Source organism: Carcharodon carcharias, chromosome 1 (assembly GCF_017639515.1).
Source record: "Carcharodon carcharias isolate sCarCar2 chromosome 1, sCarCar2.pri, whole genome shotgun sequence".
NCBI lineage: Eukaryota > Metazoa > Chordata > Chondrichthyes > Lamniformes > Lamnidae > Carcharodon > Carcharodon carcharias.
The window spans coordinates 107,742,360-107,766,739 of NC_054467.1; the positions used below are offsets into that span (position 1 = coordinate 107,742,360).

General features: G+C 45.3%; 1 protein-coding gene across 1 annotated transcript in view; it reads right to left on the minus strand.

Moving 5' to 3' along the window:
- The window catches only part of LOC121274566 (collagen alpha-1(XXV) chain), a 161,765-nt gene that overhangs the window by 107,109 nt on the left and 30,276 nt on the right, over positions 1 to 24,380 (minus strand). Inside the window, exons 7-8 of the mRNA XM_041181932.1 lie at positions 9,368 to 9,394; positions 9,189 to 9,233 (exon numbers count right to left, since the gene is read on the minus strand). Of these exons, the coding sequence (XP_041037866.1) occupies positions 9,189 to 9,233; positions 9,368 to 9,394 (72 nt within the window). The remainder of the gene's footprint in view (positions 1 to 9,188; positions 9,234 to 9,367; positions 9,395 to 24,380) is intronic.

The following is a 24,380-nucleotide window of genomic DNA, read 5'->3' on the forward strand; positions in this document are numbered from 1 at the left end:
TATTGAGAAGAGTGACTTACCCTGGTGGAACGGAGGAGATCATTCATCCTCTTGCAGCACTGGGTGGATGTCCTCTTTTGAAGGGCATTGGCGTTCACCACCACTGCCGCCAGAGTGGGGGTACAAGACATTGCGGCGGGCCTCCACAGCATCTAAAAGGCTTTTCAGTGACACATCATTAAACCTAGGGGCTGCAGTCTTTTGGCCTTTTGCGGACATCTTCCCTGCAGTAGTCCTGGGCTGGAAGTACTGAGATGTGTGCGTGTGACTGGACTTTAAACATGGCGCCTGGCATGATGAAATTGTGAGGTGATGGCATGGTGGGTGAATAAGAGTCCGCCTGCCATGGAAACGGCGTGTTTTCCGGGAATGCATAATTAACGTGGCGGGTTTGAGACGATACAGCAGGAAAAGCCGCCATTGCGGCCGGCGGGTAAAACATCATTTTAATCGCCCGCTACTGCACTTCGTGCAAACCTGGGACAATTCCACCCAATGTTACCAATTGCATTTGCTTATGTATGGACTACACTGCAAATAGATCACAGAAATCATCAACTTGCAAATACAAGGTACCCCAATACTTAAACTAATTTCTTGCTTTAAACATTTACACTGTTTTTCTAGTGAATAAATTATTGCTGCCTCCATGCTAAATAATAAAACATTGCAGGTAAATCTGTGGGATTTTTCCACTTATCTAATGAAAGAGCCTTGGAAACCCAGGAGTTTTATGGCTTTTTTGCTGTAGTTAAGACAGACAGCCAGGAGAATCCCTTCAAAAATTCACCCCTTCATGTCAAAGAAGTTTCTTTCTCTTATGGTGGATTTGATCTGAAATGTTGGGAATTCTGGATGTAATGGATATGAAGAGCAGTATAATTACCATCAGCAATTCTTCACAGCTGCCTCTGGGTGTTATAAAAATTGAGTGCAAAAGCAAAAGAGCTGAATTATTACTAATGCATCTGTGAAGACCTGCTGTGCCATGCACGAGAGGGGTTTAGCACCCTGCATTCAGACCATGGAGCACTCAGCCACCTTCATTAAAAACAGGCCTGTCCTTCCGAGAACAATTGTAATACTATATGTTCAGTTAATAAATGTCACCTGTACCTGCCCTTTTAGATTATTTTGATGTTTTTTGAAGGTGCTATAAAAACTATATCCAGCAACAGATAATGGAGGGACTTAACCCTATCAGCGCCAAATATCTAACTACAGGTTTCAAAATAGCCAGGGCCCACATCCTGGTGTTCTTGCTCCACCTGTTAAAGAGGACATTGACATCGTCCCAAATTGAAGGGAAGGGGTCATTTCACCATGAGGGTTAGAAGGCCTAGGATTGCAAAGATGAAATGCTTTTGCTCCCCGAGTAGCTTAGGACAGTGGGAAGGTTCGAGATGGAACTCATGGGCCTGCTAAAAATCAGGGGTATCCTGAGAACATCCCCAAGCACACCCAAAAAACAAATGATGATTGGAGGCCCTCACCCATTGAAAATTAAGTGCATCATAAGCTGGAAAAAAGACCAGTAGGGCTAGATTCCACTCCAAAATTCTGCACCATACCATCACCACCCCATTCACCTCACTTCTCTGACCATCATGGTCCCACATAGTCTACCACCACATGCTAACTTTTTCTCTCTTTTTTATTCTTTATAATCACTCTAGGCAGTTACATTTCAATATATTACGTTCTGGATTTTATGATCAGTGGTGAAGGGACGGTGCTTACCGCTGACTTCAAAAAAGCTGCCCGCAAACATTTAATAGACTCAAGATGCAGACTTCCTCTACTCGGATGCCAGTTTGAATTTGGCAGTTCCTACAAGGGATTTGTGGTTGTCAACAACAGGGTAGTCAGCAGGCAGGCTGATTGGCTAATCACATTGAAAACTTCTCACAGATTGCAAAGCAGGAAGTAAAAAGCAGAGAATATAAATCACATTTAAGTCATTGTACAGAAAACAAAATAAAGGTTGGGACAACACATGGGGTGAAGGGAGAAGAACAAAGATCATAAAAATTTTAAAAATAGCAATTTTTAAATATCCCCTTGAGGAAATGAGAAGTCACACTTGCGAAATTAGTTTCTCAGAGCCAAAGAAGCTGTACAGTAGTAATTATGACTTAGTACACTGTTAAAAACTCAGTTATTCCTGACTGAACAAGGCTCAACATTTTCATTTTACAACAAGAATAATGCATGAATAATTGAAGTTTACAAGCAGCGGTTTTCTAATGATTCCATCTGCATAGGCTACAACAACGTACCCTGTGGAAGAGCAGACTATCACTGACAACAACTTGCATGTTTCTGCATTTAAGTGCATGGTCTGGATTTTACCAGCCATGGAGTCAGAGAGGTCCACAGCACAGAAAAAGGCCCTTTAGCCCATTGAGTCTGCACCGGTCAAACAAGTACCTAACTATTCTGATCCCATTTTCCAGCACTAGGCCCATAGCCTTGTATGCCACTGCATCGCAAGTGAACGTCCAAATACTTTTTAAATGTTTTAAGGGTTTCTGCTTCTACCACCTTTTCAGGCAGTGAGTTCCAGATTCTCACCACCCTCTGGGTGAAAAAATTCTTTCTCACATCCCCTCTAAACCTCCTGCCCCTTACCTTAAGTCTATGCCCCCTGGTTATTGATCCCTCCACCAAGGGAAAAAGTTCCTTCCTGTCTACCCTATCTATGCCCCTCATAATTTTATACACCTCAATCATGTCCCCCCCTCAATCTCCTCTGCTCCAGGGAAAATAACCCCTGTCTATCCAATCTCTCCTCATAAATAAAACTCTCCAGCCCCAGGCAACATCCTGGTAAATCTCCTCTGTACTCTCTCCAGTGCAATCACATCCTTCCTATAATGCAGATTCCAGAACTGCACGCAATACTCGAAGCCCTCGAAGGACAGGCTGGGAGGTAGGGTATGGGGTGGGGGAGGCCCAGAAAATGGTGAGAGGAGGCAGGTAGTGGAGTGCTCATCATCTGCCCTCTGTCTTGGCATTCTTCCAGTGGTGGGGAAAGTGGAGGGACAGCCCTGCACCCAGAAGCTCCTTATCCACTTAAGTGGTCAATTAAGGACCTCTTACTGCAGCCGCTGGCATTTTACCAGCTGTGAGTGGGTCCTCTGTGATGTGGGGAAACTATCTGGTGATCGCTGATAGTCTCCCTTAGGGGGCATGCCCTCCTTATTGGGTACTTTGTTGCCCATGGAAGTGCTTCACAGCAGCAAAGGCCGCTCCACTACAAGATCTCCCCCTTTCCTCAACAACTACCTCACCAGGGCTGGGATGACTAGCCCCAGAGACCCACAGCTTCACTCACCTTTTTCCCAGGTGGTGTCCATCACTGCGTCCTCTTGGCTGTGGCCACCGCTCCCAGTGGCACTCCTGGGACTGAAAAGCTACTGGCCCTCCAATTGGCTGGCAGCTCTTGGAGATGTTCTTTAAAGCATTGGGAACCCTGATTCCAGCTCATTAACTGCGCAATGATACTTCTGGGGATCCACCAAATAGTTGAGGTGGGGTTGCTCCAGCTGTCTGGCCCATCTTGGCAGACTTTAGGGAGTCAGGAAGTGAGTTACTTGTTGCAGAATTTCCAGCCTCTGACTTGCTCTTGTAGCCACAGTATTCATGTGGCTGGTCCAGATCAGTTTCTGGTCAATGGTAACCCACAGGAATGTGATAGTGGGGGATTCAGCAATTGTAATGCTATTGAATGTCAAGGGGAGATGGTTAGATTCTCTCTTGTTGGAGATAGTCATTGCCTGGCACTTGTGTGGGGCGAATGTTACTTGCCAGTTGTCAGTCCAAGCCTGGATATTGTCTGGATCTTGCTGCACTTGGACACGGACTGCTTCAGTATCAATGGTGTCGCAAAAAATACTGAACATTGTGCAATCATCAGTGAACATTTCCACTTTTGACCTTATGGTGGAGGGAAGGTCATTGATGAAGCAGCTGGAGATGGTTGGGCCCAGGTCACTACCCTGTGGAACTCCTGCAATGATGTCCTGGAACTGAGATGATCGACCTCCAACAATCTCATTTTGTGCTCGGTATGACTCCAACCAGCAGAGTGTTATCCTCCTGATTCCCACTGACTTCAGTTTTGCTCACGTTCCACAATGTCACCCTTGGTCAAGAGCTACCCTGATGTCAAGAACAGTCACTCTCATCTCACCTCGAGTTTCGCTTTTTTGTCCACGTTTGGACCAAGGCTATAATGATGTCACGAGCTGAGTGGCTCTGGCAGAGCCTAAACTGAGCGTCAGTGAGCAAGTTATTGTTGTGTAAGTGCTGCTTCATAGCACTGTCAATTACAATTTCTATCACTTTGCTGAGTTTAAGAGTAGACTGATGGCACAGTAATTGGCCGGGGTTGGATTTTGCCATCAGCTCTTTCACAGTTATCATGTTCAGCTCAAGTGGAGCATGTTTTAGCTGTCTGGTGCACAACCTATGCACAGGGTGCTGGATGCTAACTAGCTGCTGGTAGCCAGCCAGGAAATGAGCAGAGAAGAATATTTCTTACTGACAATTTTTAAACTTCCTGACTGTAGGAAAGCACTGGAAAACATGGGGCAGGATTTTTGGGTCATTGGGCGGCCGCGAAGCGTGGGCCCAGAAGTGGCCCCCGACCGTGATTTCACACTGGCTGGTCAATTAACGGGCAGCCAGCATGAAACACATGCTGAGAACCTCAGCATTGCCGGGGTGGGGGTGGGAGGAGTGCTGAGTGCAAAAGTCTGCGCGTGCATGGGGGAGCGTAAACTGAAAACTCGCTGAAGGTAGGGAACTGCCTCAGGGAGCTGACCAATTTTAAAAGTAAAAATAAAGACTTTTAAAATCTGAAAAGAATGATCCAACATGGAACTCACTCACAATAATATCAGCAGAATAAAAATCCTGCCCAAAAATGTATATTTTTTATTGTGGAAATCTCATCCCGCCCGTGGACGAAGTTTGCTCAAAAATCAAAAGGCTGCTTGGCCGATTTGCCCACCCACCAACAATGAATGAATAAAAAAATTTTAAAGATAACTAAACTTGGATGTGTTGCCAAGAGCCACGGCAAGACACAGGTCCAATAATTTTATAACATATGATGAGTATATTTTGACTGTACCTAACCCTAATGTGAAGAAAATGGTGCAGATTTGAATTGTGAGGAAATGATGATTTGGCTTGCTGGCAGTCTTCTGAATTTTACAACCATAGGGAACCGCAGACTCGCTGAACTTGGTTTAATGTAAGCATACATCATTTTAAATGTCTTATGCAATCTCTGCATAGTTGGTCCTGAAAAGGTTCATCTGTACATTTGGAAGGCTTATTTAAAATCACAGAATTGAGCTCTTCTATAAATGCATCAGAATTGAAGTAAAGCAATACTCCTCAAAAAGCAATTACAGAAAAGCTCTCCCACACGTTCTCTAAGACAGGCTACAATTTAGTTGTTATAAGAAGAGACAAAAAGCTGTGCTGTTTTTCTAGCTACAGCAAGTGAATAATCATTGTGTTCTGACAGTACTGCAAAGGGCTGTGTTATCAAACTAAAATAATCACCCCCATTGTACGTAAACAATAAGAGGTTAATTGAAATCAGGGCACATTGGCCTTTAAATTGTAATGTGTGAAGATTAGCATATACACACTTAATAGACTTCTATTAAATTCTTTCTTCCCCCGTATTAATAGCAGTGTTAATCGGTTCATTTGAAATAGCTTAATGCTTTATTAAAACCGTGGGTAAAAGAAATTAATAAAAATGCATCATGTGCTTGCTAATCTTCACAGAGTACAAGGTCATTGTCTGGTTACAGCTTACATAAAGATGCTACAATCGTGGGAGATCAGTAAGCCAAAATTACCAAATGACCCCCGAATGAAGAACTTACCAATAAGATTTCACTTTTTGAAACTTTTACTTTAACATGAATCAGAACCAATGCAAATTAGACATGAAGTAACAGACAAATGATACTTAAAATAAAAGATAAATTTCATTTCGAATGGTAGGGACAACAAAGATATGTCTTACACATCCAGAAATATTCACGTCAGTCCCTGTAGACATGAGGCACCACATGCATTTCCAAAGTTCTGTATCTTGGCCTCTGATATGTAGGATCTCTCACTTTCCAACTCAATCAATTCAGCCCTTGAGTTGCACTCACCAGCAGCTGTATTCCATCTGAGGTTCCTGGAGGTGGTCACCTAGACAGTACTCTCCTACAGGAGTTTCCTTAGCTAGGTTCACAACAGTCTTGATGGCACAGGTTACCCTTATCTCATGAGATTCCCTTATCTCATTCCTTTAATAAATCCCATTAAATGGTCTAGTTGGCGCTGAAAAACCGAAGCAGCAGCAGTAAAATTAACCAATTCACAATCCCTGCTCTAACCCTGTCTTCAGATTTCTGTCCTAACTGTATTACACACACACACACACACACACACACACACACACACACACACATAGCTCCTTGTAAATGTGCCTTCTCTGTTTCCCCCACTGCTGCAGCTCTCTTTAGTCTGCAGCACCGTTTTGTGTCTGGGCCACATGGCTTTTGTATGTTAACTTCCTTTCTGTTGGTTCTACTTCTAGGTCAACAGTTGCCAAATCACATAGACCAGTAATTTCTTATTATTCAAGAAAATTAATTTACCCCTTTATGATTGACGCAAACCCTTAGATGAGTTTCTCAAACATTCTTAAAACCGATTATAGATTCACAGACATTTTCAAGAAATTACAAATTTTCCTTACTGTAATGTTTCTGGGTAGTCACAAAAAGCAATATCCAATCATGTTGCTAATTCTTTGAGGACTGGCATTTCATTTTTGTTGCAATGTAGACGTTCTACAGATGACCATTTTCGTATAACATTCTGTTTTTTTGTGTATTCCTCTAAACCAGATTTATAGGACTCGACTTTCATGTAGTTGGGGAGACTGCGGATCTTTAAAAATGGTGGATGGGACCTGATTCAGGTTCCTATATTCCCAATTCCCAGAGCCCCCAATTTTTGCAAACATGGGAGAAGGGTGTGGGTAGCGGGCTGGCACCCTGCATTCCCATCCTGACCAGCTCCATTGCAGGGGTAGGCATCTCCTAGACCCCTGCAATTTTCATGGAGTTGAGCCAGCATCCCAGAGCCTTGTGGTTCAGAGCCTCCCCAGAGGAGCCATGAACCGTAGTCTGGATGAGGGAACCTTTTGAAAGATAACTTCAAAAGGTCTTACCCATGCCTTTGCCGTTTGCAAATTGTCATGTTCATGTAACTTTGGGATGCCTTGAGAATGTGATAAGGCAATTGTAAAAATAAGATTCTTCTTCAATTTCTATCTATTTGTGTCTTTATGACGTTTAGAAACCCTGCAGCATCTTTGTGCCAGTTTGCAGTGCCCGACTGGACTGTATCAGCAGGATAACATCTGGGAAGCAATTCACTCTCATCTTGAAACCCATCTGTCTTGGCGCCTATTAATGTTTTTGAAAAGGATGCAGAGAATAATGTAAATCGATCAATTTCATGTCTTCTTTATATTGCCAAACTGCTTCACGATGTGATCCTACAACACAGCACGAGGCTGCTAATTTTGTGGAATCGATCCTGCTTACACAATGGAGTGGATCTCAAAACAAAGAAATGTCAAACAAAAAAAACGTAGCTGTCTGTGATCAGGAAAAGTGATGGCCTATTCGTTCAGTAGTAGAACTCTATCAGGAGCTCCGCTATCTGATTAATGCACACTGCTCCTGATATCCTTATTAAAACATGACATGGTCCCAGAGGTCAAGATGAAAGGGCTTCAGGTTATCAGGAGTCCAGTACTGCTGGAGCCAGCACCCTCAGATCAGTTATGTTATTGTTCTGCTGCTAGTATTGGCAATGCTACATGTGGTTGCACTGTAAAGTAAAAGGACAAAAAACAACAGAACTGTTGAATAATTTGAATCTAATTTTGTTTACAAAAAGTCAAATAATTTTGAAACCTCACGGCTTTCTTCAAGAATTTAGCATTATCAAGATGTTGTCCCCAATATGACAGTAATGGAGCTGGGGGAGGTGGAACTTAACAGTCACGAATAAAGTAAAAGAAAGCTCCAGAGAAGAGTCATATGGACCCAAAACGTTAATTCTGTTTCTCTCTCCACAGATGCAGCCAGACCTGCTGAGTTTTACCAGCATTTTCTGTTTTTATTAAGCAAAAAAAAAGCCTTGCATTTACATAGCGTGTTTTATGACCACCGGACATCGCAAAACTTCTTACAGTCAATGAAGTCCTTTTTTGAAGTGTTGTCACTGTTATAGGAAATGCAGCAGCCAGTTCGCACACAGCAAACTCCAACAAACAGCAATGCAATAATAACCAGGTAATCTGTCTTTTTGCAACGTTGATTAAGGGTTTCTATTGGCCAGAGACACCTTGATTTAATGTCTCATCCGAAAAACAACAGTGCAGCACTCCCTTAATTCTACACTAAGTGTCAGCATAGATTTTCGTGCTCAAGTCCTGGAGTGGGACATGTGCTTGGTACCTTGTGACTCAGAGGCAAATGTGTTACCAACTCAGCCACAGCTAATAAGGCTTGGAAGAATGAGTTTTCCAGAGATTCTGCCCAGCTTAATTGTAGGAACTGATTTTGTTTTTTAAATTAACCATTTCTCAACCATAGACTACCATATTGAAAAGCTGGTTGGCTTCTGGTCAGGTAGGCCTGAGAAACTAGGCCATGGTCAGGGATTTGTCAAGGGGCAGGTATTTGAGGAAGGGGTGGGTGGGGGGTTAGGGTGGGACAGATTATCAGGAGAGGATTGGAATTATTGCTGGGACATTGCATTGATCTGTCCCTTCATGTCTCCCTTCAGATGCCAGGTTTCCCAGGACCTGCATGTATTTAAAAATAAATGCAACCTTAAAATGGAGGTAAGCAGCCTCCTTAAAAGATTTCAGCGACTGAGCTGCCTCCTGAGAGCAGATGGTCATCCTGCACAGCCACTGTCCCCCACAACACGCCATCTCTGCCCACCTCGCCCTGATGCAGCTTCATTAAAACCAGAAGCGGATGGGCTTGTGTCAGGTTACTCTTATTTTTTTTTAATTTCCCGCCCAGCATGGGAAGGTTGGAATTACCCCCAATCAGTCCAGTTATTGAAGAATTTACCTTTCCTCCTTTGTCACCTTTCAGTCCTGGCTTCCCAACATCACCCTGAGCAACACAGGAAGTGGAAGAGAAAAGAAGCACTTTATTAGAATGCAGTCAGACTCACCTTAACTCAATAAAAAGTAAACTTAAATTAAAATTGTAAGAAGTACAATAATTGAACAAAGCACGGTTCTCACCTTATCACCGTGACCTCCAATCTCACCCTGATGAAAGGAAACAGGAGAAAGAAAAGAATCCTGAATGTGAACATGACAAATGAACAGTAGATTTCTTTTTAAAACTACACTTGTTCCAAACATGAGAATCTCTACCTAAAAAAATAGAAAACTGAATTCATCTTTATGCTTGACATTACTGCTCAGCAAGTTGTGATGAAGACCAGAGTTTTGGATGAGGATATTAACCTACATGGAGGGCTGGCCGCGTATGTTGGTGTGTGCTGGGAGTTAAAGAAGTAAGAGTGCCAGCATGTTGGAAATCCAACATGATCCTCTGACCTCTGGATATAAACTCTGCATGTGCTCTGCGATTTAAATATGCAAAGCGGTCATTGATTGAAGAGTTAACCCTTCATTCTGGCTTTAACTGCTAGTGCACATGTTTCTTCAGTGGTCTGAAGTTTGCCAGGGTCAAACAACACGTGAGCATAGCGGCGATTGACACGCATGGAAAACCTTTAACAATACTGAACGACATGGCCAATTGCTTCTTTGCCTAAATGAAAGGTTTTTGCTCCCAGGATTTATTCTGAGAGTGTGTTTTCACTGCTTTAGAGGTAAACTCCAAGACTTGAGATTATTTCTGTGACTTTGATCTGCATGTGCCTCTAGTCACAGCCTTCTCAGCAGCATGGGAGCACCTTATACAGCTCTATCTCGGATGTCTGATGAGGAACTAAAGGAGTGGCAGCAGCAAATCTACAGACAGCAGGAGCAGCAGCTGCCTTTTCCTCAGTCATCAGCATCTCCATAGGACCGAGGGGGATAAACGCAAGAGCTCCACTTTGAAGGAGGCGAGATCTCCAGCATCCAGTATTCAGGAAGAGGACCAGCTTCCTGAACATGACTGAGAGGCTCTGCCTCAGGAAGCTCAGGCTTAGACATTTTTGGCAGGCTGTTGCCAACTTCTGCAGGTTCTTGGAACAAGACTTCCTTCTAAAAGGACATGGTGGGTATGCATTGCCAATGGCTGTCACGGTCACCTGAACTGCTTTGCCTCCTGCCCCTGCCAGGGATCTGCTAGTGACATCTGCAAGATTTCACAAATGCATCTCCAAGGTGACAGTTGCAATGTTTGCCAAGGCTGCCAATTGTATCTACTTTGCTACTGATGAGGCCAGTCAGAATGAGAGGCCCCTCAAACTTGCTGCAATGGTTGGATTGTCACTTGTACAGGGAGACATAGACTGCACTGCTGTGACAATCAAGGCATCCTCAGATCAACCAGCAGAATTCATCAATCAAAAGGGATTTTACTCCATTAATGTTCAGCTGGTATATAACCAAGATATCCTTAGTTAACCACCATGATGCCTTCATTCAGTGTCAGGATTCCCACAGATTGTTGTAACTTCAGTCACTCAGTGGGTGGCTTCTTGGAGACAAGGGACAATGACACCTATGAGGAACTGTACAACTATTGAACAGGGAAAGCACAACCGGAGGCATATGAACACAATGGCAGTCGTAGAGAATGCCATTTGGTTGCTGAAGATGCGATTCAGGTGCCTAGACAGTTCTTGGGGTTCCCTTTATTATCCCCCAGAATCGCTGTCCAGAATGATTGTGGTCTGCTGTGCCTTGCACACCATAGAGCAGCAGAAGGAACTGGAGCTACAGGAGGAGGAGGATGAGAGCCTCTCTGCTTCTTCGGAGAAGGAGGAGGAAGAGCAGCAGGAGGAGGAGCCTGATGCTGCTGGGGCTCCTGCAGCTGCTCACCTATCTGCCAGAGATGCCCCTGACTGACTTATACAGGATGATTCAAGCGTGAAGCATTCTCACAGTCAATAATTCTTCCATCTCACTGATGCCCATTGCTTGCTTTCTACTCTGTGCATGCCATTTTCCTCAAGGCACAGATTACCACTTGGCAGGAGAGAGGCAACAATGAAGATGATTGGATACTGGAGACTTAAAATGAAGTTTATGGTGCATAAACATTGACAATTAAATTGATACAGTGATAGACTTTTAAATGCCCAAGCGATTCCTCTTGCGAAACCACAATGGCTTTCCCTTCCTTTTTCTATCACTTTTACATGGTGCCTCTATGGCCTGAGCAGAGTTGAAGATAGCTTGCTCATTCCCCTGTTCTGACAGCTGGAGTGCTCTCAACTGACATCCACTGGGTTTTGGAGCCTGCGAGGGTCCCGCCAAAGACTGCTCCACCTGCATCTGAGCAAGAGCATATTTGGCCATCCAGACAGGAAGCAGTTTCTGGGACTGTGACTGAGAGGGGGGGGGGTGGGGAAAGGGGGAGGAGTGAGAATACTGTGAACAGAGTCCACATTTCCAGATGCCCCTTCTCCATCTTCCCTCCCACGGTCCACCTGCGTTTTCCTGCTAGTCAAGAGCTGGGGAGCACTTTGCTACACTTACGTGATGCCCTGACTGGCCAAGGTGAGGCTTCCCTCAATCTTATTTAAACTTGCAGACTGACTAGGCCATTAGTGAGAGCAGCATGTACTCGGTTGCCTGTCGGTCTGATGCTCCAAGCAGGTGGCCACTGTTTCCAAGGCGGTGCCTCTCCCTAGAGTTGTATGTTTTTTTCTGCGAGGAGAGAAAGTAGAGAGTTATGAATGTGAGAAATGGAATGTTTTGAGAGGATGGAAGGCCAACTTTTATGTTTGTTGACTGAGGGATGGATGTGAAATCGCAATAAAATGAAAGTGAGTGTTAGTGGTGGCTCTTCAGGTGGGGATGTGAGAGGGTGCCTCAAGAGAGAGAGGAATGAGTGGAGCTGCAAGATGTGCTCGAGGAGTTTTGTGGAGGAGAATGCTGGGGAAGTCATGCTGGGGGCTGCACTTGAATGTGGGATGACAATCACCTTTCCTGCTAATTGAACCTCTTTGGGTACTGTATTCATTTGCAAGGTGCCACACTCCTGCTACTCACCCCGTGAACCACATCTAGTCATGCCTGCTTAGTTTTAGAGGCTGGCCACTTCCTCCAGTCTACCTGGAAGGATCTTTCTCTGCGAGCCTTTCCAGCTTGCAGGATGACCTCCAGGGATGCCTTACAGAAATAGGAACAGCCTTCCCATGCTGGGCTCCATCATTACACTTGCTCACTGTAGCCTGACAGTTCAATAATGGACCCCTGCGGGGGCCCCTTTAAATAAATAATTCAGCTTGAACTCTCCAGGGCGGTCTGTCATTACACCAGCCCACTCTGATTGGTCTGGAAACCTGGAAGTGTGATGCTTATACAGTGAGAGAGTTAAAAAAGGCATGGCAAAGACCGCTTCACTAGCCTTCAGGTCCCTGATCTGCTGCTGGCCACAAGTGGATCTAAATGTTAAAATTCTGTCCTTGGTCTCTAGGAAAGACTGGCCTGTAAAAGGGTCTATTTGAGTGGAAGTAGACTTCATGCTTAATTTTCCTGTGATTACAGCATGTGCAATTTGTTTGCAAAAGATGAGTGTCATTGAATCTCCTGGTAAATGCAATTATTTTTTAGTTTTGTTTCAATGGTGTTCAACTGAAAGGTATTTTCCAAGATTTTGAAGTAACCAAAGGTTAATACATTCTCTTCTACTTCACTGCATAGTACACTGGCACCTGTACTGGGGAAAGAGGGAGCTGTTTTGTTGGGTTGAGCTCCACGTAAACCAAACTGGGACCAGTGTCCTGGTGAACAGTATAACTAGGGCTCTGGAAAAAGGCATGATTCAAGTAAGGGAAATTTATAAATATGGAGTAAAGTCAAGGACGTAGAGCAGTGAGGCGATTTTGGCAAGATCAAGCAAAATGTGACAGTAAGAGACACAGTCCCGAATTTTCTGGCCCCACTGGCATTGGGTGTCATGGCAGGCCAGGTGGGGCTGGAACAATATGGCGGGAAGGGCAAAAATCGGTTTCATTCCGGCATTAAAGCACAACGGAATCACCCGATGGTGTCCACCATGGTGCAACGCCAATCCCGCTGGAGGCCAATGTGAACCCACTTTGCATCCTGCTAAAGGGATGCAAAGTAAGGCTCGGCCGGAATCACCCCCACGTGCCCGATTTACCATTGCGCCAGTGGGAAAGTACGCCGGCCCAGAACACATCTGGACAAGTGTGGCGTGCAGAAGTCGGGACTTACCACTGGGGCCTTGCTCTGATCACAGACATCTGAGGGGCAGAAGATATTGGAGCCTTACAGCTACCGGACCCTGGAGGAACATGAGCATCGCATGCTGGGTGGATCCCCATGGACATGGCTCTGCCGCAAAGCAGCTCATGGAAGGTGGGTGTTGATGTCTCAGGTCTGCTTCGGAACATCATGGTGTTGGCCATGGACTGCTAAGGATGGTCGGTGGTGGGGTGGGGGGAGGATGGTCCAGCTGTGAGTGGGAGAGGAAGGTTTACCGTGGGGGATGGGAAGGGAAGGTCTAGGTTTGATTGGGAGAAGAAGGTGTACCGGGGGGTGGGGTGAGGTTGGGAGGTGGGGGATGAAGGTGATGGGTTGAGGTTGGGAGGATGGGGACAAAGATGGCGGGGGGGGGGTGAGATTGGGAGAGGGGAGGAGGAAGTACTGGAGGGAGGAGGGTGTAATGGGGGAGAATGTGGTAAGGAGGGGAAAGGTATAAGGGAAGGAGTTTGGGGGGGTGGGGAGGACTTTGGAGGGGGAGGATTCCAGAGGGAGTATGGAATCCAGAGGGGATAAGGAATCCAGAGGCAGGAAGGTTTCTGGGGGGAGGAGAAAGGAGTAAGCATTGAGGAAAGAGTAAGGGTTGCGGAGGACGTAATGGTTGAGGAGGGAGTAAGGGGGGGACGTGCAAGGGAGGGGTCTTTGCAGTCAATGACTGCCTCCTGGGGAGCAAGCTGAGGGTGGCTGTGGTAGCAGAGAATGGTGAGTATGAGAGGGGGCAGAGTGAGTGGAAGGGTGAGGGTGCAATGGTATTGGTAGAAAGGACGGCAAGGGTGGTTGGTGGAGACTCGGAGGCAGGCATGGACCCAGAGGGTGGGAAGGAGGAGGGTGGGGAGGTAGATGTGGATGGGAGTGGGATTCTCAGGAAAGTAAGGAATGTGCACGTTCACCTGGACATCCTGGAAAGTAAAGGGTTCGGGGTGGTAGGTGATGATGGGGAGGTGGAAAGTAATGCCAGGGGAGTCAACAGTGATGGGGGAAGAGGACATTGGTGATGTGGGGAGGGGAAAGGACAGGGGAGCTGATCAAAATCTTAATGACTATCATGGCTGTTGAAATCGAAAGTGAGCGGAGCCTCGTGTTGGATGGGCACAGGTGCTGCATGGGAGTGTGATCAGTGGGTGCGCGGAGATGCAGGTCAGCTCAGATGGACAACTGAAAGAGAACCCCAGCAGGCAGCATTCAAAATGCTCGGGACATTGAGATGAATGTGATGGATGAAGGCTGTGTGTGTGTGGGAAAATGCTTGCACAAGGCTCTGAAAGACCCTGCCACACAGAAGTGAATATATTTTCAGATTATAAAATGGCAAAATGTGTTCACCTGTATAACCACGTGATCAGGCTTGCTTAACTTTTCTAGGCCCACCACTTCTTCCAGGTGCTGCCCTGACATCTGCAGCAGGGGTGGAGGCAGCCTGTGCAATGGTTGGCCCTGTTGCCTCTGTTGACTTTGGCATTCAGCCTCTGGAGAACCAAGGCCTTGAGGCCCCTGGCTTGCTTTGGCTGTCCTTATGTGGGCCAGTTGCTCCCTCTGTCTCTGCGATGATAGAGGATAAGGTTGACGGAGTCACAGGCAAAGGGTACTTGGAGGGAGAGGACAGCCTCTGAGTGGATGACCCAGAGGCGTCCAGCTGCCGTTCCTCCTTCCTTTGGGTGCCCAAGGGCCCCGGCTTGACTCCTTGAGGGGAAGGAGCACCTGGAGAATTGTCGAGGTGCCCCATTTCTCTCTTGCATTACCACTGCAGAAACTCACCCATGGCCACTACAGTGGAGTGCAAGTCTGTGCATGTCTCCACATTCTGGTAGATCAGGGTCTCCATGGCGTCCTCCATCCTCCCCATAGACTTCCATACTTACCACTTCATCAGAGAGCAGGCAGGCGCACTCCTCCGACTTGTGTGCCACTCTGTTGAGGGCTTCCAACAGCTCTGCATGATGTTCCCCTACTTTCTGCTGACTCTCCACGATCAGCTGGAGGGCTGAATCCAGAGGCTTGTCATCTGACTCAGCCCACAAAGTACCTTTTCCCCAGCAGTCCTCTGAGTGCCGCGGAGCTCGGCTGAACCGGCCTCCTCCTACAGCAGACACGTGTCCGTGCAGTGACCACCAGATTGTGAACCCAAGCCTGCTCTAGATCTAGATCTCTGCGCTGGTGGAGAGTGTGGGTAAACTCTGTGATGGGCCTTCTGGGCTGCTTTTTTCCACCTCTTCAGTGAAGCAGGTGTCCTCTTGGCTGGAAGTAAGGACATGGATGAAGCTGAAGGACTGGCTGGCTGAGGGTGTCGGTCTCTTGGCAGAGCTCTCTGTGAACCAAAGTAGAGATGATTAGTGAATGGCAGCAGAGTCAAAAGCAGGAGAGAGAGCACTCACAGTTGCATTGAGAGAGGAATGATGTGCTGCAGGGTTCTCAGGTTGGTGTTTGCCGCCGACATCACCATCGCCACAAGCACGGTCCACGTCCTCACCAGGTCAGCGCAATGGCACATCCCTCAAAGTAAATGAGGGGCCTAATGTGGGCCACTCCACCCCCCGGGTCTGGGACCTCTCCCTGCTGTTGAGCCAGCTTTTCCTGCATGAAAACAGATGGAGAGATTGTGAGTAGGATGCATGGCACAGTGTGGAAAGTATGTGCGGTGACCGGAGCCATGGACTAGATGAGGATGCGAGTTCCAGAGGATATGAGCCTAATGGAGATGTGTGGGTGTATGTGAGAATTGGTGGTGTTTTCCCTTGAGGTGTGAGATTCCTCTGGATGTGTGATGGGTTTGTGAATGTATGAGAGTGATGAGACGGTTGATTTACCCTGGCGGAACGGAGGAGAGCATTCATCCTCTTCCTGCACCGAATGGCTGACCTCCTCTGTGCTCAGTGGCGCTCACTGCCACTGCCACCTCCTCCCAGGCTGGATTGGTGACTCTGGTGGACCTCTTGCAACCAGAGTGGGGTAGAGGACATCGTGATGGCCTTCCACTGCATCCAGGAGGCGCCCCAGAGAGGCGTCACCAAATTTGGGGGCTGCCATCTTCTTTGTGTTCAGGGCCATCTGTCACCTGGAGTAGTCCTGGTCTGAAGACATGAAGTAGGCATATGCTCTAGGGCGCTTTAAATATGGCACCCAGGGTGAGGAAGAGCTGAGGTCACGACGTGGCAGCCAAACCCGAGCGGTCCAGCATGTTTCCCATGAATGCATTATGAATGAGGCCGGATGTGCAGGGGTGAGATGATATGGCATGAAATCCTGCTATATGAACATACAAAATAGCAGCAGAAGTAGGCCATTTGCCCCCTCGAACCTGTGCCACCAATCAACAAGATCATGCTGATCTGTTTGTGTTTCGAGTTCCACATTCCCATCTAACCCTTGCCTAACAAGAATCAATCTACCTCTGCCTTAAAAATATTCAGTGACCCCGCCTCCACCACCTTCTGAGGCAGAGAGTTCCAAAGTCTTTCCGCTGGCGGGTAAAATTTCCTTTCTCCCGCTTGTGTAAATCTGGGACGATTCCGCTCATGGTTTAATGTTAATGGTGCAATAAATAAAGGCAAATCAGGGGAACATGTTAAAAAGTTAAAATTAAAACAGCTTTATCAGAACACATGAAGCATTTCATAACAAGCTAAGAATGAGTTTGATCTGATAGCTAATACCCCCAAAAAATACTGTGGTTACAGGAAATCTGAAATAGAGGAAAAGGTAAAAATAGAAAATGCTGATAATAGCAGGTCCAGCAGCATCTGTAATGAGAAACAGAGTTTAATGTTTCAGGTCTTATTTCAGATTTCCAGCATCTGCAGCATTTTGATTTTGAAAAAGCAGAAAATGTTGGAAAGGCTCAACAGTTTGGCAACATCAGCGAAGAGAGGAAAAGAGTTAACCTTTCAGGTTGATGAACAGTTCTGTTGAAAGGTCATCAATCTGAAATGTTAACTCTGTTTCTCTCTCTTTCGATGCTGCCAGACCTGCTGAGTATCGAAAGCATTTTCTGTTTTGATCTAATAGCCATTGCACAAGTGGTTGCCTGGTGACCAATTGGTTGGGAACTAAAAATTCCAGGGCATGTGAAGTTTCAAAAAGACAGACAAAATAGAAAAGGAGTGGGAGTTGTTGGGGGCGGTTAGCCCTGATAATAAGGTATAACACAGGGACTGTGGTGAAGAAGGTTCTTGGCTCAGAAGATCAGAAAGTAAAATCAGAATGGGTCACAATAAGAAATGAGAAGGGTCAGAAAATTTTGTTTATAAGCCACCAGACAGTAGCTATACTGTTGGACAAAGTATTAATCAACCAATAAGGGGTACTTGTAATAAAGGTGATGCAATAATCATGGGGACTTTAACCTTCATAAAAACTAGACAAATCCAATTGGCAAAAATAGTTTGGCAACCCAGTTCATGGAATACAGTTGAACAATACGTTCTGGAATCAATAAGGTGCCACACGAACGTCTGTTCCACAAGGTAAGGTCTCATGGAGTTGGAGTAATATATTATCATGGATAGAGAACTGGTTAAAGGACAAAAAAAAAAGTGTAGAAATAAACAAGTCATTATGAGGTTGATAGGCTGTTGTGAGTTGAATACCACAAGAATCAGTGCTGGGGACCCAGATATTGGCAAACTATATTCATGACTTAGATGAAGGGACCAAGAAAAATGTATCTAAGTTTGCTGATGGTACAAAGCTGGGTGCAAAAGTAAGCTCTGTGGAGGATACCAAGAATTTATAAGGGGATGTGGAACGGTTGAGTGAGTGGACAAGATGGTAGATGGAGTATAATGTGGGGAAAGATAAGGTTATTCACTTTGGTAAGAAGATAGATAAACAGAATATTTTTAAATGGTGAGGAACTATTAAATGTTGGTGTTCAGATTTGGATATCCTTGTACAAGAAATACAAAATTTACATGCAGCTCCAGTAAATGCAATTAGGAAGGAACTGGTATGTTGTCCTTTACAACAGTAAGGAAGTCTTACTACAATTGTAAAGGGCTCTGTTGTGACCACACTTATAGTACTTCATAAAGTGTGTAGCTCCATAACTAAGCAAGGAAGGATATATTTGCCATTGAGGCAGTACAAAGAGGATATAGGTTGATTCTTAGGGTGAGAGGGTTGTCTTTTGAGGAGAGATTGAGTAGAATGGGCCTATACTCTCTGGAGATTATAAGAATGAGATGTGATTTTATTGAAACATATAAAATTCTAAGAGGGCTTGACAGGTGTTAAGAAGGGTTCTTTCCTCTGGCTGGAGAGTCTAGGAATAAAGGACATAGTCTCAGGATAAGGGGTCGGTCATTTAGGACTGAAATGTGGAGGTATTTTCTTCACTAAGACGGTTATGAATCTTTGGAGTTCTCAACCCCAGAAAGCTGTGGATACTGAGTTGTCAATAATATTCAAGGTTGAGGTCAACAGATATTTGAACATCTTGTGGAATCAAGGGATATGGGGACCAGGCAGAAAATGCAATTTAGGTTAAGGATCAGCTATGATCTTACTGAATGGTGAAGGGTACGCTGCTATTTCTTACATTCTTTTGTTCTCATTATACTTCATCCTAGTCATTTAGCCCCATATCCCAAAAGCTATGAGACTCCTTATTTTCCTCAATCTTATCTTCCCCTGAAGATCTACAGACTTCAAAGCCCACTTTTAATCCGGCACATTCATCAGAAACTGAACAGGCAGTTAAAATGACTGCTGGGACTTAACCACACCAGTCCAGCTGCCTTTTCTTGAGGATAGAATGAACCTGCTCATTTCAGCAGGCGAGACAGATACCTACCAGATGTTAGTGAGGTCCTTCTTTAAAAATGCAGTTCAGGTTCCAATGATGTCATCAGGGCTTGACTGCAATTATAACCGAACGGCTGCACTGAGAACCCTTTCCTGCCCTTCCAACCTCCCTTCCCAACCATTAAACCCAGTTTTGGTGCCTGTTGCATTGGTTCCTAGGCAGTGGCCTCCTACAATCTAAAATCCCTCTCTCACCCACCGGCCAGGTACCGCTTCCCGCCAGGTTCAAGTGGAAGACTGATGGCACCTAAGAACACGTAGCCCAGTAGTAAAATCTGTCGTTGGCCTTGGTCACACCAAAAGCCGTTTTAATTTTAACTTTTTAACATGTTTCCCTGATTTGACCTTATTCACTGCACTATTACCATTAAAGTATGTCTCTTCCTGTCACACTTTGCTTGTTCTTACCAAAATTGCTTCACTGCTCTATATCCTTGGCTTTACTCTAGATTTATACATTTCCCAAGAAATAGTTAAAATGGGAGCATAAAGTTGTTTCTGAATTTATTTCCACTTCTGTCTTATCCTAAAATTTAGGTCATGTTAATGTTTGAATCTTGGGCATTCACCTTGGGTTCTGAATAATAATAATAATGAAAACATTGCTCCATCCAAGCACAATGTGATAGTACACAGCTGTCTGTGGTATGATTTGGGTAGCTAAAAATGAGGTCGCAATTAAGTAAAAGCGGGACTAGTTATGTTTAATCCTCTGTATGATCATACCAAATATATTTGGAACAGGTTAGGCTTCATTGTCTCAGGAGCTGATTTACAATTATCCCAGTGTGTAAAGTTTAGCATTTGTTCTCCACATGATTGATGCTTTCTTTAAGCTTTTGTGGGAGTTGGCATGAAATTTCAGTGCTGCCTCTTTAAGGCTAGCAAAGACATGTCTAAACCCAAATCACAAATAGAATGCTGTTTAAAAAATACTATAAATCATCATCAATAGTTTTCACAATTTTTACTTATCAAATAGAAATTTACAGAAATTTATTGCTTGTGTGAAAGAAAATGAAATTGTATGCTTGGAGCTCAACAGGCCTTTCGACAAACAGGCTCAAAGAACGGTACATCAACTACAAGACGTCAAACACTTGATTTAAATGTAAATAAATTTCCAACTGTATTGTAGTCCCACTAGTAGATAATGTGCTATTGCAGAAAGTGTGTCAGAGGGCTGATCTAGATGGCCTGGAAATTAGCTTGTGAGTGAGAAGAGGGGGAGTGCATATATCTGAAATTCCTATTTCCATTAGAGAAAAATGCATTTCATTTGTTATTATCCCACAATGTCATTTCAAGGCCTATTTTTTTTTTACTTCCTATGTATTTTTTAGCAGTTTTTCTGCTTCATTGGGTCCTCTATCCCCACACCACCTTTATATTTAAATCTACAATCTATTAGAGAAGGTAAGAGGCAATACATTTCAGCCCACTTCTGACCCCATTCTTTGACTGGTTGTGATCCAGCCTGACTGGGCGCTCTTTGGATAATTCGACTGGCAATGTGGACTCACTAGAGTAAGGCCTGGGCACCAAGCATTACTTGTACAAAACAAAGAGAGGAAATGGAAATTCAGACAGGAAGGTTTGCTTGAACAGAATGAGCCCAATTTTTTTCCCATTTTAAATTGAATTTTGAATTTTTAAAAATTCATTCATGGGATGTGGGCTTCGCTGGCTGGGCCAGCATTTATTGTCCATCCCTAGTTGCCCTTGAGCTGGTGATGGTGAGCTGCCTTCTTGAACTGCCGCAGTCCAAGTGGTGTAGGTACACCCACCGTGCTGTTAGGAAGGGAGTTCCAGGATTTTGACCCAGTGACAGTGAAGGAATGGCAATATATTTCCAAGTCAGGTTGGTGAGTGGCTAGGAGGGGAACCTCCGGGTGGTGGTGTTCCCAATCTGTCTGCTACCCTTGTCCTTCTAGGTGGTAGTGGTCATGGGTTTGGAAGGTGCTGTCTAAGCAGCCTTGGTGAATTCCTGCAAATTCATCTTGTATGTGGTATAGACTGCTGCTACTGTGCGTTGGTGGTGGAGGGAGTGAATGTTTGTGGATATGGTGCCAATCAAGTGGGCTGCTTTGTCCGGACAGCATCCAGCTTCTTCAGTGCTGTGGGAGCTGCACTTATCCAGCTAATTGGGATGTATTCCATCACACTCCTGACTTGTGCCTTGTAGATGGTGGACAGGCTTTGGGGAGTCAGGAGATGAATCACTCGTCACAGGATTCCTAGCTTCTGACCTGCTCTTGTAGCCACAGTATTTATATGGCTAGTCCAGTTTAGTTTCTGGTCAATGGTAACCCCTAGGATGTTGATAGTGGGGGATTCAGTGATGGTAATGCCACTGAACATCAAGGGCCGATGGTTGGATTCTCTCTTGTGGGAGATGGTTATTGCCTGACACTTGTGTGGCGTGAATGTTACTTGCGACTTGTCAGCCCAAGCCTGGATATTGTCCAGGTCTCGCTGCATTTGGACATGGACTGCTTCAGTATCTGAGGAGTCGCGAATGGTGCTGAATGTTGTGCAATCATCAGCGCACATCCCCACTTCTGACCTTATGATGGAAGGAAGGTCATTGATGAAGCAGCTGAAGATGGTTGGGCCTAGGACACTACCCTGAGGAACACCTGCAGTGATGTCCTGGAGCTGAGATGACTGACCTCCAACAACCACAACCGTCTTCCTATGTGCTAGGTATGACTCCAACCAGCGGAAAGTTTTCCTCCGGATTCCCATTGATTCCAGTTTTGATAGGGCTCTTTGATGTCACTCAGTCAAATGATGCCTTGGTGTCAGGGGCAGTCACTCTCACCTCACTTCAGGAGTTCAGCTCTTTTGTCCATGTTTGAAACAAGGCTGCAACGAGGTCAGAAGCTGAGTGGCCCTGGCGGATCCCAAACTGGGCATCAGTGAGCAGGTTGTTGCTTAGCAAGTGCTGTTTAATAGTACTGTTGATGACCCCTTCCATTACTTTACTAATGATGGAGAGTAGACTTATGGGGCGGTAATTGGTCAGGTTGGATTTGTCCTGCTTTTTGTGTACAGCACATACCTGGGCAATTTTCCACATAGCTGGGTAGATGCCAGTGTTTTGGCTGTACTGGAACAGCTTGGCTAGGGGCGCGGCAAATTCTGGAGCACAAGTCTTCAGTACTGTTGCCGGAATATTGTCAGGGCCCATAGCCTTTGCAGTATCCAGTGCCTTCAACCGCTTCTTGATATCACATGGAGTGAATTGAATTGGCTGAAAAGTGGCTTCTGTGATGCTGGGGACTTCCGGAGTAGGCCGAGATGGATCATCCACTGGGCACTTCTGGCTGAAGATTGTTGCGAATTCTTCAGCCTTATGTTTTGCACTCTGTGCTGGGCTCCTCCATCATTGAGGATGGGGATATTTGTGGAGCCTCCTCTTCCAGTGAGTTGTTTAATTGTCCACCACCATTCACAACTGGATGTGGCAGGACTGCAGAGCTTAGATCTGATCCGTTGGTTGTGTGATCGCTAAGCTCTATCACTTACTGCTTATGCTGTTTGGCACGTAAGTATTCCTGTGTTATAGCTTCACCAAGTTGACACTAATTTTTAGATATGCCTGGTGCTGCTCCTGGCAGGTCCTCCTGCACTTTTCATTGAACCGGTTTGATCCCCTGGCTGTGGGGGATATGCCAGGCCATGAGATTACAGATTATGTTTGAGTACAATTCTGCTGCTGCTGATGGCCCACAGCGCCTCATGGATATCCAGTCTTGAGTTGCTAGATCTGTTCGAAATCTATCCCATTTAGCATGGTGGTAGTGCCACACAACAAGATGGAGGGTATCCTCAATGTGAAGGCAGGACTTCAACTCCACAAAGGCTGTGCGGTGGTCACTCCTACCGATATCATGATGGACAGATGCACCTGCAGCAGGCAGGTTGGTGAGGATGAGGTCAAGTACTTTTTTCCTCTCTTGTTTGTTCCCTCACCACCTGCCGCAGACCCAGTTTAGCAGCTATGTCATTTAGGACTCGGCCAGTGGTGTTCTTCATGATGGACATTGAAGTCCCCCACCCAGAGTGCATTCTGTACCCTTGCCACCCTCACTGCTTCCTCCAATTGATGTTCAACATGGAGGAGTACTGATTCATCAGATGAGGGAGGGTGGTACATGGTAATTAGCCCAGGTTTGACCTGATGCCAAGTCCGGAGTCGATGTTGAGGACTCCCAGGATACCACTGTGCCGCCACCTCTGCTGGGTCTGGATGTACCCAGGGATGGTGATGGTGGTGTCTGGGACATTACCTGTAAGGTATGATTCTGTGAGGATGACTATGTCAGGCTGTTGCTTGACTAGTCTGTGAGACAGCTCTCCCAGTTTTGGAACTAGCCCCCTGATGTTAGTAAGGAGGACTTTGCAGAGGGCAACAGGACTGCAATTGCCGTTGTTGTTTCTGATGCCTAGGTCGATGCTGGGTGGTCTATTCGGTTTCATTCCTTGTTTGTGACTTTGTTATAACTGAGTGGCTTGCTAGGCCATTTCAGAGGGCATTGAAGAGGCACATGAGATTAGGTAAGGATGACAGATTTCTTTCATTAGTGAACCAGATGGGTTTTTACAACAATTGACAATGGTCATCATTAGACTTTTAATTCCAGATTTTTATTGAATTCTGCCGTGGTCGGATTCGAACCCTGGTCCCCAGAGAATTACCCCTGGGTCTCTGGATTAGTAGTCCAGCAACAATACCACTACACCATTGCCTCCCCCTTTTGCACAGGTGGTGCTTAATACTCAAATGATAAAGGCAAAAATATACTACACAGTACTGAGAGTTGTGAGCCAGAATTCCTATCTTGTCAATCTGTTGTGCTGTGTGTATAATGCACAGCACTGGCAAAAACCCCAACTCCTGCAAATGTACTATAACATAATGTATTTTAATCAACAGTTATTTCTCAGAATATTCCAAGCGAATTAAAATATTTGCCACACAATTTACACAATGAGGCTTTTTAAGTTGGTTTTTTACAGCGCTCTAGGCACT